At 32.2% G+C, this 13,926-nt stretch overlaps 1 protein-coding gene across 1 annotated transcript in view; it reads left to right on the top strand.

The window, feature by feature from the left end:
* LOC129235289 (liprin-alpha-2-like) overlaps positions 1–9,552 on the top strand; it is a 105,884-nt gene extending 96,332 nt beyond the window's left edge. Inside the window, exons 20-25 of the mRNA XM_054869015.1 lie at positions 5,351–5,551; positions 5,775–5,950; positions 6,041–6,138; positions 6,245–6,420; positions 7,566–7,634; positions 9,487–9,552. Coding sequence (XP_054724990.1) covers positions 5,351–5,551; positions 5,775–5,950; positions 6,041–6,138; positions 6,245–6,420; positions 7,566–7,634; positions 9,487–9,552 — 786 coding nt within the window. The remainder of the gene's footprint in view (positions 1–5,350; positions 5,552–5,774; positions 5,951–6,040; positions 6,139–6,244; positions 6,421–7,565; positions 7,635–9,486) is intronic.
* The last annotated feature ends 4,374 nt before the right edge of the window (positions 9,553–13,926 follow it).

Raw genomic sequence — 13,926 nt, forward strand, 5'->3', positions numbered from 1 at the left:
TTAATATTGGTTGAGAAGGGATATAACGCTATTAAGAAGCATTACAAGACAGAAAAACATAAAAATAATTTTTAACTAAATAAAGATGAAGCGTAGCTTCATCTATCCTTCAGTGAGACTATACCAGCATCCCTGGTTCAAGTCTCAAATGTATCATTATGCCTATTTAGTTCTAAAGAGGCTACCTTAAGTGCTGAACTAAGTGCCCCCCCCCCCCCATCCAATATTTGTGTAAATAATATTATTCAATGGATAAAAAAGATCAGTTTCACAGGTGATAAAGGAATTGTAACATTATTATAGCTAATTAACGAATTATCTTAACGAATTTAGCCCAGCTGGCAACTAATTTGCCTTTTGGTGCTTCCCTGGGTTTGAATATGAGTGGTCCTCCCAAGGTCCTCTTTTTGATCCTAACTGGTCCTCTTTAGTCCCCTTTTTGATTGAAAATGGTCCTCTTTTACCCTTTTCTGAAGCTAAAATGTGTTGGAAGCCCTGTGCAGTGGAAGATCTTTATATTTGGTGGAAAGAAAAAATTAGGCAGTATATGAAGTTTTAAAAGTTTTCGTTCAAAAGATTGAACCGCTAATCGGTCAGAGTTAGCTTCGCTCACTGATTGGCTGGATTCCAGTAATGTGGCGGCTTGGCAACTTTGGATATAAACGATAGAGTTGCGTGATCATTTGTTTACATTTTAAAGCCTCTGTTAATGTAATTTATTGTATTTTTTGTTTGTTTGGCAAAATATTTAAAATTGCAAAGAATTATTTTCGTTTTTAAAGAGTGTTCAGAAAGTTTAGTTGAAGAATGTTTATTTTACATCGGGAGGGGGGTTTCGCTTATTCAGAGAACTGTTTTTACCTTTATCATTTTTTAAAAAGATATCCTTTCAATTGTTTTGTTCTTTTTCATATGGCGGATATTGCAGCGGGATTTCCCGTTTGTTCTGGATAGGTAGTTAGTTTTTTACACTTAATATCTGAGGACGCTTTTTATTCTTTGAGTATGGCTGAAGGCACATACCATCAAGTACGGGAGAAAAAAAAGTTAATAAAGAAACTGCTCAGTGGGCATTAGATAAATCAACTTGTAATAAATACTATACACGTTCTGACACCAAGCAGCTTAAAACATATTCTTTTTACTTATTTTTTTTAACAAAACGGTTCAAACACTTGATTGTTTATTGAAATTTTTTAACTTTTCAATTTACAAAGTTTGAACAGAACAACGTCTGTCCTCTAGTTTACTATAAAAACAATACATGTAAGGTTTGAACAACATGTTTTAATATTTAAGGTTATCTCAAGCACCTCAAAGTTTTGAAACGATAACAGAAAGTAGGATTACATGCAACACAACAAACTCAAAATCAGTGAACTAGATAGAATTAGTTTATTGCACTAATTTTATGCATTGACTTTAGTTTTTCATGTCAAATTTAAATTGTATTGCCTTTGCAAGAAACTAATGGTCGTTACTAAGTGTCATTTTTCTGTTGTCATGGTACTTTTTCCTCTGATTTTCAACAACTTGCAACAGAAATTGTAATTGTGTTTCATCATGGGTAAGGAACTCACTGTATTCATTAATAAGAGCAATTGCACATTCAGCATGGTCATTTACAACTTCTAGGGATTTAACCATCTCCTTTGCCTGTTTGTAATCATCTCTTAACTCCCACATGTTTGGATCACTCAAGAAATCCAGCTGGGAGATCAAACAACTGAAAAAAAGTCACTGACTTGGTTGTAAAAAAATCTTGCAAGTTCTTACTCTTAATTGAATTAATATCAACTTGAAGCTTCTTAGAGAAATTTTTATCTTTATCCACAGGAACTTCATTCTGCATATTACACAGCATTTGTGTTTTGGTCGACACACTTACAGAGTTATCAAATAACGCTAATCAAACAACCAACAACAAGTCATTGTATGGAGCACTGTAAGCATGTGGTGCAGAATTCCCAGCTTTCAAGTACATACAAAATATAAAAATGCACATATGACGTAATTTTATTTCTTCTTTTGAAGTTGGTTAAATTGGGCTTTGAAAATCCAGATCTTGAGACAATATATAACTTTTGACATCCACCGGGCATCATGGACTGCTCTCATAAACATAAATCTAATTCCCCTTTCTGGAACACCACCAAGAAAGATCATTATGAGTTCTAGAAATTCTTTATAATCTCCTTTTAGCCTTGGTTCTCTTTGTGCTAGATATTTGCTTCCACAAACGATTGTTTCTGTCTTTATATCTTCAACTAGATTAGCTACATTGTCAAATGAAATTCCTGGTTCATACTTGTCTGTTTCAACATAGCCCCAATATTCTTGGAAATATTTGAACAGTGCAACTTGTGGAGAAGGCATAGTTCGCGTACACACTTTAAAGACCGAACTAATTATCAACTCCATTATGTGGGGCCTGCAAGCAAATGACAGAAGATTTTTACTAAGCTTCTTCTCTAAAAGGATACAATACTCAGAATTCGGGCCTGTGTTTGAGCTGGTTGTGTTCAACAAATTGTACGAACATTTTTCTCAATACTCCAGTAATCCAATAATTCAGAGAGATTTTGTCCTAACTCTTGGCAGTTTCTGAAATAACAAACATAGGCTTTTGGTGGGACACTTTTGTTCAATTTGAAGCTGCCGCAAGATCTGGAGTAATTATTGTTTTCTGTCTTTGTTTTCTTCTTTGATTTTCTTGTTCTCAGTTTCCATCTTGTCTATGAGTTAAAATATAAAACAAAAGTAATAATAAATGTATAGAAAAGTTATTTAAACGTTTTCCTTATACTGCACGCATGCATCACGTGCCTTCTTAACCTCTCCTTCATTGAGCTACCTCTAAATTTTGTCCAATCATGCTAAAACTTTGTCTGATTTTTTTATATATAAAAAGGAACCAAATTAGGGGGTGAGAGTGATATTTTCATACTTCGAAAATAAGAGACACTCTGCTACACATCCATGATTGCCTCGTTTTCACTGTCCTGTAGCAAAAGCTTCCTGCAACATTCTCTCTAATAAATTTTTTTCCCAATAATTGAGTCCTTGACCATTGAAAAAAAAAAATTCCAAATTCAACTATTGGCTAAATTCTATAGGCAGTTTATCTCTATGAAAATAAATGTGAGAACCCAAAATATCTCTCTCTAGTCGAACCTTTTATACTTGCAGCTATGAATTCCATCAGATAAATAGTCCAAACGTTTTGACAGATTTTAAAATTTCTCTTTAAAATGTATTTTTTCTCTTTCGGCTAGTTTTTCAATTTAACTATAGCGCAGGGTTCGTACGCTCCGGGAAAACCTGGACTTGTCAGGGAATGACATAGTTAAAAATGTCAGGGAAAAGTCGGGGGAATTTTCCAATTTTGCCCCCAAAAAAATTTTTTTCCCAATTTTTTCCCTGGGAATTTTGTACTATGGGATCTATTCTTCATTTTTGTCAATGTTTCCTGAAAAAAATTGTGGCAATAAAAAAAGTGGCGACCCAAAAAAAAAACTTTTGCAGTCACCATTTTTGCCCCTCAGTATTTCCCAAGAAAAAATTTCCTCAGGTGAACAGGAATTATGCACAAGGTTAACAGGGGAGAAGACAATTCACTGCTTCAAAAGCAATAGCCTGAGAATGTGAGGGTCAATGGGAGAAATCGTTTTTTGATTGAAAACTCTTTTCAGCAACGTGTGAAACGTAGTCGCCATTTTTGGTCATTCACAAGATAAAAGTAGACACGATGCTTAAAAGCCTAGGTTTCCAAAAATGAAGCTGAATTGGATGTTTTCTTTAACTGCAAACTAATGAAAGTAACGCAAAATGTGCAGCAAGTTGTTTTTTTTTTTTTAATTTTTAAGTATAATTTTTTTGAGAAATGAAGAATTTTGTTCTTAAAACTTAATCTTATTTTCATTGCCTTGGATTCAAACGTGCTAACAACTTTTCAATTGAATTGTAGTTTCATGAAGATTTATTATTTTTAAAAAGTGCCTAGGTTTCCCAAAATGGTATTGGATGTTTATTACAATGCAAAATATTGAAACAAAAGCAAAATGTGCCCGTGTTTTGTGGATAATTCGTAATTATTTTCTGGGAAAATGCAAAATTTTATTTAATTTTTTTTTTTTTTTCATTCTAATGGATTTAGACGCTTAAGTGCTAAAAACTATCTATTTTGTCTTAATTGTAGTTTTTTAAGGTCATTATTTATAACTACTTTTATGCTACAAATACAGAAATTTTACTTATTATCTTACATTTTTCATTTAGTCGCCATATTTGGTCATTTGTAAGATGGAAGTAAACATACATTTCCAAAAACAGAATTGGATGTTTATCTCATTGTAAACTATTGAAAGTAATCTAAAATGTGCAATAAATTATAATTTTTTTTTAATTAATTATTTTCTGGAAAAGAAGTTTTAATGTAAGCATCCATTAATATGCAAAAAAAAAAACTAATGATTATTAGCATAGACCTATGATTGGCGGATATTGATTTTTGTTATTATGCATGATATGGTATGCCAATCGATGCAACAAGTTAATCAAATTAATAGTGAAAAATATGTATTTTGCTCAATATGTTTTGTGTTATTTACTAATAAGTAAATAAAAAGAATTATTGTAAGCCAAAAGCGGAAGCTAAGAGATTGCTGTCCAATTATAGCAAAACTCTAATATTACACATGCGACGTGGCATCAAAGAAACGTTAAAAGGAGTTGAAAGTACTTTGTTTTCAACAAGTAGTAAACAAATGAAAACAATTTTGAACAAAGCGGTTAAAAAAATTAATAAATTTTGAGAAATAAAAGAAAACAATTTTCATTTATTTTTAATATAAATGTAAGGTGAAAAGTTTTCAATTCTTTTGCATTGCTACTTTAAACAATTTTAATTACTTTGAAAATATTGTAATTTATACTTAATTTTAAATGAAACTAGTAACCTGGAATTTTCTAAAAAAAACAGCCTGGAAAAATCAGGGAATTTTTTTTAACCTCATGTGTATGAACCCTGATAGCATATCATCTAATACCGTGAAACTTCTGCTTACAATCACCTCTGTTCAGCGACCACCTCCATTAACGTGTAGCCAGAATATATTACTATTATAAGTTTTTTGAAAATGCACTTAAAAGACTATATTAACGTAGTTAGTATGTAGTGAAGATGAGAGGTAATATCCTACCATGAGCCGATCCGAGTGGAACTGCTAGAGGTTTCCGGAGTTTGGTGAGCTACAGTAAGCAGGAGAGGTAACCTCCTAACAGAATAAAAATTGAGCGTCTGTAATTAATTTTCTTTGACATGTTTTTTTATTTAAAACTTAATTTTTAGCTATGGGTTGGCATGCCTGCCTGGTATGTCGCTGCTTGCCGAGCCAACGTAAAGAGTGGTGCAATAATGTCTGCCTTATCCGATACAGAAATACAACGAGAAATTGGAATCAGTAATCCACTTCATCGGTTAAAATTAAGACTTGCAATTCAAGAAATGGTAGCACTAACCAGTCCATCTGCACCTAAACCATCTAGAACTGTAAGCAATATTTATGAATTTACTCTATTCTTAGACTAAGTTTAAGTTTTATAATTTTAGAATTAATTTTGCTATACAGTTCCATCATTCAAAAAGTAAGATTTTACATCTTTAGTTTTCAACTCTGCGTTACAAGCTAAAAAAATAATTTTTTTTGCATGTTATGCATGTTATCTGTTCTATTTCTTTTTTGATTTAATACCACTAATCCATTCTTTCACAGAGTTTAGCATTTGGAGAAATGAATCATGAATGGATTGGTAATGAATGGTTACCAAGCTTAGGACTTGCACAGTACAGATCTACTTTTATGGAATGTTTGGTAGATGCTCGAATGTTGGACCACTTAACAAAAAAGGATCTTAGAATGCATTTAAAAATGGTTGATGGCTTCCATAGGTATCCCCCTTACTTTTACAAAAAGCTTATTTATGAATTACATATGTATATTATAATTTCTCATATTGAAGTCTCCTTTTTTTTATGTAGAACCAGCTTACAGTATGGTATAAATTGTTTGAAAAGGTTAAATTATAACAGAGAAGCCCTAGAAGACAGAAGAAAACTTTCTGAGCATGAAATCAAAGGTAGTAAATTAAAACCTTTTGTTTGTTGTTTTTATATTGTTACTTTATTTTTGATCTATTTTTATGGAAATGTTGATTTTTTTTATCTGCGTTTGTATCCTTTCAGATATATTAGTCTGGTCAAATGACAGAGTAATTAAATGGGCTGATAGTATAGGCTTACGAGATTATTCTGTAAATTTGATAGACAGTGGTGTTCATGGATCTGTGATTGCTCTTGATGAAAGTTTTGACCATGCAGCTATGGCGTTAGCATTGCAAATTCCAACACAAAACACTCAGGTTTGTCATTCTTGTTTTTTTTTTATCAATTACTTTTTTTTAAATAATTATTTTGCATTGTTGCTTTGTAGAATTTTCATTTATTTGTGTAAAAAATATTATTTTTTTCTAAAAAGAGTTAAATTGTGTGTGTGTCGCAAATGTTAACCTTGACCATCATCTGGACTAATTTTTTGTAAAAGCTATAATTACCAAATCCCTTCAAGAGTGGTCTAGGGATACTTCAAACTGTGTAGCGATCAAGGTTTTTTTTTTTTTTTTCTAAAAATTCTCTAAACACAAATGTAATTGCAAAGGCCTTGTGAGAAAACAGGTATAATTGTGTTTTTAATTTTTGCAGTGTTTAACTTTTTTCTAGCTGTTACGTCTTATACTCTCTGTAATTGTTATGAAACTATGTATTTGATCTTTGTGTGTTGATAAATAATGTGTTTCAGGGAACAAAAGAGATTAGAAAAAGAAAATGTAACAATCTTAAATTGCGCAATTTTGTAAGGAACTGCGGACTTGTGTTTCAGGATTGAAAGCAACAAAATTTTTCAATGCAAAAGTGAGCTGTCGATTGTCTTTTTATCCATAAACATGCCTCTTTTGCATTGAAAATAGTGGTTCCTTGTAACTCATAAATGCTTGTCTGCAATTTTTTGCAAATTTGTGTGATTTAACATTGTTATATTTTCTTTTCTTTTTCTGCACAAAGGTTTTTTTCTTTGTTTCTTAAAAATGATTGAGTTTGAAATTAAAGTTTCTTTCTTTACTTATTTCTTGTTGCTATGGAAAATACATTTTTTTAATTATTATTTATGTACTATAATAGTTAAAAAGAATTGGCCCTTTTTTTTTCAGCTATTTATGTAGGTTTGTTACAGTAAAAGAAAGCAAATTTTCATTAATACCTTTGAAAATTTTTATTGTAGTTCTGGAATGAATTCAAGATTGAGTTTCTCCTGTTGTCTAAATAGATCTATTCCATACTCTTTTGTAGCCTAGTTTGTTGTATTCTTTACTTTTAAAATCTTTCTTCATTGTTTTCCTTGTGAAAGTGTTTCATCAGGAACTAAAAACTTATCAATAATTATTTCATTTTACTACTCTTGTATTTATTGTTAAATTTTCATAAAAGTTAAAAGTTCATTTCTTTTCAGGTTAGGCAAATTTTAGAAAGAGAATTTAATAACCTTTTGTTAAAAGGCACAGAAAGGAGACCTGACGAGGTAAAACTTGATACATCATTTATAATTGTTTTTTATTCTTTAGTTTTTATTTTCATTTGCTTAGCTCATGTTTTAAGTTGCTTTTTTCTTTTTTGTTATTGCTTTTTGTACCAAAGCTTGCTGATAAATTCAGAGAAACATCTTTTTAATGTTATATTTTAAACTTTGACTTTTTGTGCCTGTATATTTGAATATAAGGAACCATTATGTGTTATAATTTAAAGGATCGACTTTCTAAAAGTATATTTTGTACATAAAAAAATAATTATTTGTGTTCGTGTTGTGGCTGTGAAGTTAACTTCACCGCAACACAAACAAATTGTATTTTTTTAAGTATAAAAAACTGTTTAGAAAGTTGATACTTTTATTATGGTACATAACAATACTTTATGTTCAAATGTAAAGCCACAATTTATATAGGATTCAAATTTCAATCCTAATGTTGTAGAAAATTGAATAATTAGTTCAAATCTTAAAAACTGAAATGAGCAGTCATAACCAAAATCTTTTTAAACAAAAATGTTTAATTTAAATCAACTCATCAGTTGTATGTGTAAAGGCTGACAGACACTTTTCCGCTTTGCTATACCCCCCCCCCTTTTTTTTGCATTTATTCTATTTATCTATTTGCGAGAAATATTGATTTTTTTTCTTCTAACTATAAGAAAATCTAGTCGGTATATAATTTGTTTATAATTGGGGTCTCTAAATAATTTTTACTTAAAAACAAAAGTACATTTCTATAATTAAAAACTAGATTTACCAAATGTTCGTCATTAAAAATCACATTTTTTGCATACTTAATCAGCTCAATAACAATAGATACCGAGGGAACTGCAGATGTATAGAAATGTGAGAAAAAACCCTCTCTGCTCTGACATTCTAAGGATAGAACAATGACATTAGGGCTCAGTTGATTTTAATCATTCAATAGCTAGAATGAGGGGTAGAATCTCTTATCTGAAGAATGAAGATAGTTTTTATTTCTTATCTGTAGCGTAGTATCTTCTCTCAAGGCATTTAATCATTATATTTTGGGTATTTACGATGCATTGCAGTAATTTTATTGACTGCTATTTTTTACCTCATATTGGTTCAACGCCCTGATAAAAAAAATTGGCTTCTGACCTTAAAACACGTTTTATTTTTATGTCTTTAAAGCAGCAGAAACATCAGATTCTTTACTTTAGAAGAAACTTTAGATTCATTTAAAAAATTGCTAAAAATGTTAAAAATAAAATTTTGTTTCTAAATTTAAATAGTAAAAAAAGAAAACTGGGATAGCTTTGGTATTTTTGTTTCAGGTTTTTAGGGGTATAAATGAAAATTGGTGCAGCCACCAAGTAAAGCATCTAAACAATAGACAAATACAAAAAATTTTTGATGCTTCTTTTTTGTAATTGTACAGAAAGAAGTTTCCGTTACCAATTCATCAAAAAAAAAAAACTTTTGAAACCTACTTTTCAAAAAGCATGTGAACTATTCATTTGGTGGTCGAACTACCATACTTAAAATTATAATTTTCTTGAAGGGTAAGAACATCAGTGAGTTATTATGGCAAAAGTCAAACTCCTAATCTTAATAACACTTTGTTTCAGTTATTCAACCTTAAAATATTAAAAAGGTTTTTCTCTGCTTATGTTTCCTTAAAAAGTGAACTCTAGTGCATGGCTTTGCATCCTTTTTCTTATTTTAGGAGCGAGGACTTACATATTCTTGATATTTAGCCATTGCTGTTTTGAAGTTGCTTCATTATCAGCTGCGTTTAGTGCTGCTTGCATCTCATGCATGTGTGTATCCACTAGCAGAAGCGATTAGTTTTGATGTCATGTTGTCGTCTTAACTGTTGCAGGCAGTGAAGCATCCAACACATACGGTGGCAGCTCATCACAGTGTACAGGGAGACAGACTTGTGTGAGGATATAAACATTTTTTAAATTAACAAATAAATTGTGCTACAAATTTTCCTGGTCAGCAATTTTGAGAAGCAGCAGGCTGCTATGTTTCTTGTGTGCTTGTATGTATGTATGTATGTATAAAAGTGGTTTGCTGTTCTATGCAAACGAGTACTGTGCAATTTCAGCCAATTCCTCAGGATGGTATGCCTTCTTGAAAGAATGTTTGAGACGTTCTTTATTATTTCCGGAAGCCCAAATGTTTGTAAAGAAAAAAGCCAAAAGCAAACCAAAGAAAGGTGTTGAGTAAGTCTGAACATTGTTACCTCTAATTACTTTTGTTTTGTTCTGAAAATTCAAGTGGTTTTCAGAGTTGTAAAGAAACTTTCTCTTGTGTTGAGCTTTCGTGAAATTCTTTATGTTGAACTGTAACTACTTTCCATATATTTGTTGAAATGAGTATTGTTTTCATTTCCCATCTATTCCAACCATTAATTTCAAGTTCAATATAATTTGTTTCAAAGAAAGAAATTCCTCCTTTTCTCATTTATACATGTAGATAATGGTTATATTAGATAATGATATAGTTATATATTTGTATTTTTATGCATATGTACATTTTGTGGCTCATTGGTATGAATAGTAGAGATTCTATAACTTATAAAATATGCATTAGTGGAAAAAAAGTTTTCAAACTATGCAACTTTTGATTTTCATACATTGCTTTCTTAAAATAGTGCCATTTTAAGTATTAAAAAATTCATCAAAATTACCTAAGATTATGTGTGATTTATTATGGATTTTTATTGATAACAGTTTTTAAAAATCCTTCACTTGAAACTGACTTGTAAAATGAAGGTTTGAAATTCATATTTTTTTAATAGGAATTGTTTTTTAACATCACAGTGAAAGGCAGCTTTCCCTTAAAAAATAATTTCAAACGTGTTTGTGTTCCCCTCTTGTTTTCCTGGAATTTCCGTCGGATTAAAACTATGGAATTCCTGCATTCTCCCACTCAAACTGTCTTCAAGTTACTGTTTCCAAAGTGAGCATATCCCAATAACTTGTTACTTCCCAGATCTCCAAAGGATTCAGTGTTCCTTGATAATAGTAAAAACTAAACCAGGCTATTTCTTGTGTATCATGTGGGGAACAATCAGGACATAGTGATCTGCTCCACTCTTCTGGAGAAGGATTAACAGGCTTTCCTTCCCCTAAGTCTTTGAATCATGGGTGCAAGACCTTCCGTCTCAGGACGGATTTCCGTCTTGGACAAAATTTCCGAGACAGAGGTTGAGACGAAAGAAATTCAATGACTTTCTTTCAGTTTTTACTTCAAAAAAAAAAAATTGAGTGTTTGAAAAATATGCTGTAATTACTGGACCATTCCATAACCACAAATTTACATCGACATTCTCTCAGTTTTCCGCTATGGGCTTGTTTTGTTTGCAACGTGCTTTTGGAGGAGTGGCTTTTAGACTTGCGCAGTTTGACTTTTTTTAGGTATAGCTCTGTTATTTCTAACTCACTGCATCGCAGATCGAGGAATTGCTCGCTATTCTCCCTGATTTTTCGAAATAATTGGCTCTAATTGAGCCTTTATTCATGCTATTTTCGATCATCCTTTCATTTTTTTCCATTTGCAGGGTTTTTTTTTCTTTTTGCAAACTTTACACGCATAAATGAAAATTATGTATGCTCTTTAAATGTCTTTAGAGTTGAATCTGAATCACCGATTGAGAGTGATTGCTGATAAGATGAAATGTTTTCGCCATAGCAAAGGGCGTCCACATACCAGGTAAAATGGAAACTATCGGGAATTTTGAAGATTTTAATGAAAATGGAAATTTTGGAAATAATCAGGGGGAAATTTGAAGCCATACCCTTCATCCGCCTTTCCTTCTTTTCTGGTTTGTTGGCGCTACCTTGGGTAGATTTTCTGATCATAACTGATTTATGGTGCAAAAGTGAAAGTCGTATGTCCTAAGCGATTTTATTGCTAGAATAAAAATGTTTATGATTGGCAAAAAACTAATAGTGGGGAGCTGCGAACGCTTTTACCCCTAACCTCATCCAACATCGTCTAAAATTGCATTTTTAGAACTTCAATTTTGAAATATTGCCGAAGGAGGATTTCTGAACTCCATCCCTTCAATAGTGCATTCAAAAAGTGTATAAACGTTATGAAAGATAGAGTACAATTTGTTTTTTAAAGCTTCAATTTCAGGGAGAGCCCCCTGACCCCCCCACCCCCCACCCTTATTGCCGGATTTTAGATTTTTTTTGGAATTATGATATCAAATTGCTTAAATATTACAATTTAAAGACTTAAAATTTAAATCAAACACAGATTCCAAAACTAGCATTGTTAAAATCTACAACATTTATACACATAAATTTTTCCTTAAGCCCACATGCGAGCGGCGGGGGGGGGGGGGGATGGAGGGGAGCTGAAAATATTTTCCGTCTTGAACACATCACCAAACTTGCACCTATGCTTTGAATTTCGAAAATCTTTTTTTTTTCTTTTTGTTCGAGTGATTGCTTCCTTTTTATTTACTGGGCATGAACTCGTTCTCTGTATTGTATGCATTGATTCATCCACTGCCAACAAAAAATACTGTTCATTTTTTGTCCTTGACACATCAAGTCCTAGCTAGCAAGAAAATAAAATTTGTGCATAGTCTTTACTTTAATAAAGCTGAAAGTCTGTGTCTCTTCATCTCTGTCTGGATGTCATAGGGTATAGGGCTTAGACCATTTGGCCGATTTTAATGAAATTTGGCATAAAATTAGTTCGTATCATATGGATGAGCACCTTGAAGCGATTTTTCGAAAATTCGGTTTTGTTCTTTTTCTATTCCAGTTTTCAGAACATTTTACTGAGGAAGTTATAACGTGGATGAGCAAATTACCATAATGTGGATGAATAATTTACCATAGCATGGACGAGCAAATTACCATAATGTGGATGAATATTTTACCATAGCGTGGACGAGCAAATTACCATAACAAAGGCGAGCAAATTAACATAGCCAATTGGTGAGAAATTCATCATCCATTATTTGTAAAAATACAGGCAAACCAAATGACCTTTCTATTTTCTACTACAGGCAATGCCATACGTTTACCACTCCCCCCCAGGGGCGTAGCTAAGGGGGGGTTTTGGGGACAACCCCCCCCCTCCCCCCCGAAACGTTTATCTCAAAAAAAAAGAGAAAAAGAAAAGAGAAGAAAAAGAAAAAAAAAAGAAGAAAAAGAAAAAAAATCAAAACGACTTTTTTCTGAGTAACAAATGTCAAAAATTCACTTCGCTCCCCCCCCCCCGCCCTCCCCCCCCCCCGCCAATGCCATTGAAAATCTGCTCCATGAGTGACCCTCAAGTATAAAGACGCCTCCCTCTGCTGTGACAATTTTTTGATAATTGAGTGAAATTTGACCCTTTGCTTTAGAAATGAGATTGATTTGTTACATCCACGTATATGTAGCCTTTCTTTGTCATAGATTTTGCAAATTGTTAAATTTGTTTAATTTTATGAGCGGCGCAGTGGGAATATTGCATACAGTCGAATCTGTATAGTTCGAATTTCACACGAAAGAAAAAAATCGAGATAAAGAGGTTTGGAGATACAGGGGCTTTAAGACTATAGAAATTTGGAATATGATGGTGAAAATTTGAAATCGATTCTAAAGACAATATGGGCTCTTGATTAAAATTCCTCTGTTTTAGTTTTGTTAGGTTTTTTTTCTTTTATTACATTATTAAGTGCTTTATTGCGAGTTTAAGGAATCATTTTGACAGTAAAAGAAACTTTAAGCATATCTTTTTCAAGAAAAAGTCTTTTATTGGTTTTTGGTCCCTGATTTTTTTTTTTTTTTTTTTTGGATTCATTATTTATCCCCTCGAGGTTAGCGATTGCTGCAAATCTAACTTGGTCAATATTCTACGATTTTCCTTTTTTCATCACTTGAAAAAATCTTATACTTTCTTTTCACTCCTATCATTTCGTTTTTCTTAGGAATCACAATTTTAAGAAAGAGAGCAACCAAAGAACAGTACTAATCCAGATAACAGCGAAATGGCTTTTAACTTGAATGACGTTTAACCATGAACTTGAAAAGTTCATCTTACATGTCAAACCTCTGAATTTCACCCCTTTACTCTTCTTCCAAGAAAGTGCTTGAAACGACTGTCCTTATGTTAATCTTCCTAGAAAGCCTATTCGTGGAACGCATTTCTCAGTTTTTTCCACTGCCTCCTCAGCTCTTGAAGACAATTTCTCTGTTTCTGAATTGAAGAAAATGTTTTTATACGCTGCTTTAAAGATCACTGGGCTTCGAATCCGAAAATGATAGCATAACCGGAATTCAAGACGATCGAGGTTTTTGTTGGTCTA

Source organism: Uloborus diversus, chromosome 2 (genome assembly GCF_026930045.1).
Source record: "Uloborus diversus isolate 005 chromosome 2, Udiv.v.3.1, whole genome shotgun sequence".
NCBI classification, from domain to species: Eukaryota; Metazoa; Arthropoda; class Arachnida; order Araneae; family Uloboridae; genus Uloborus; species Uloborus diversus.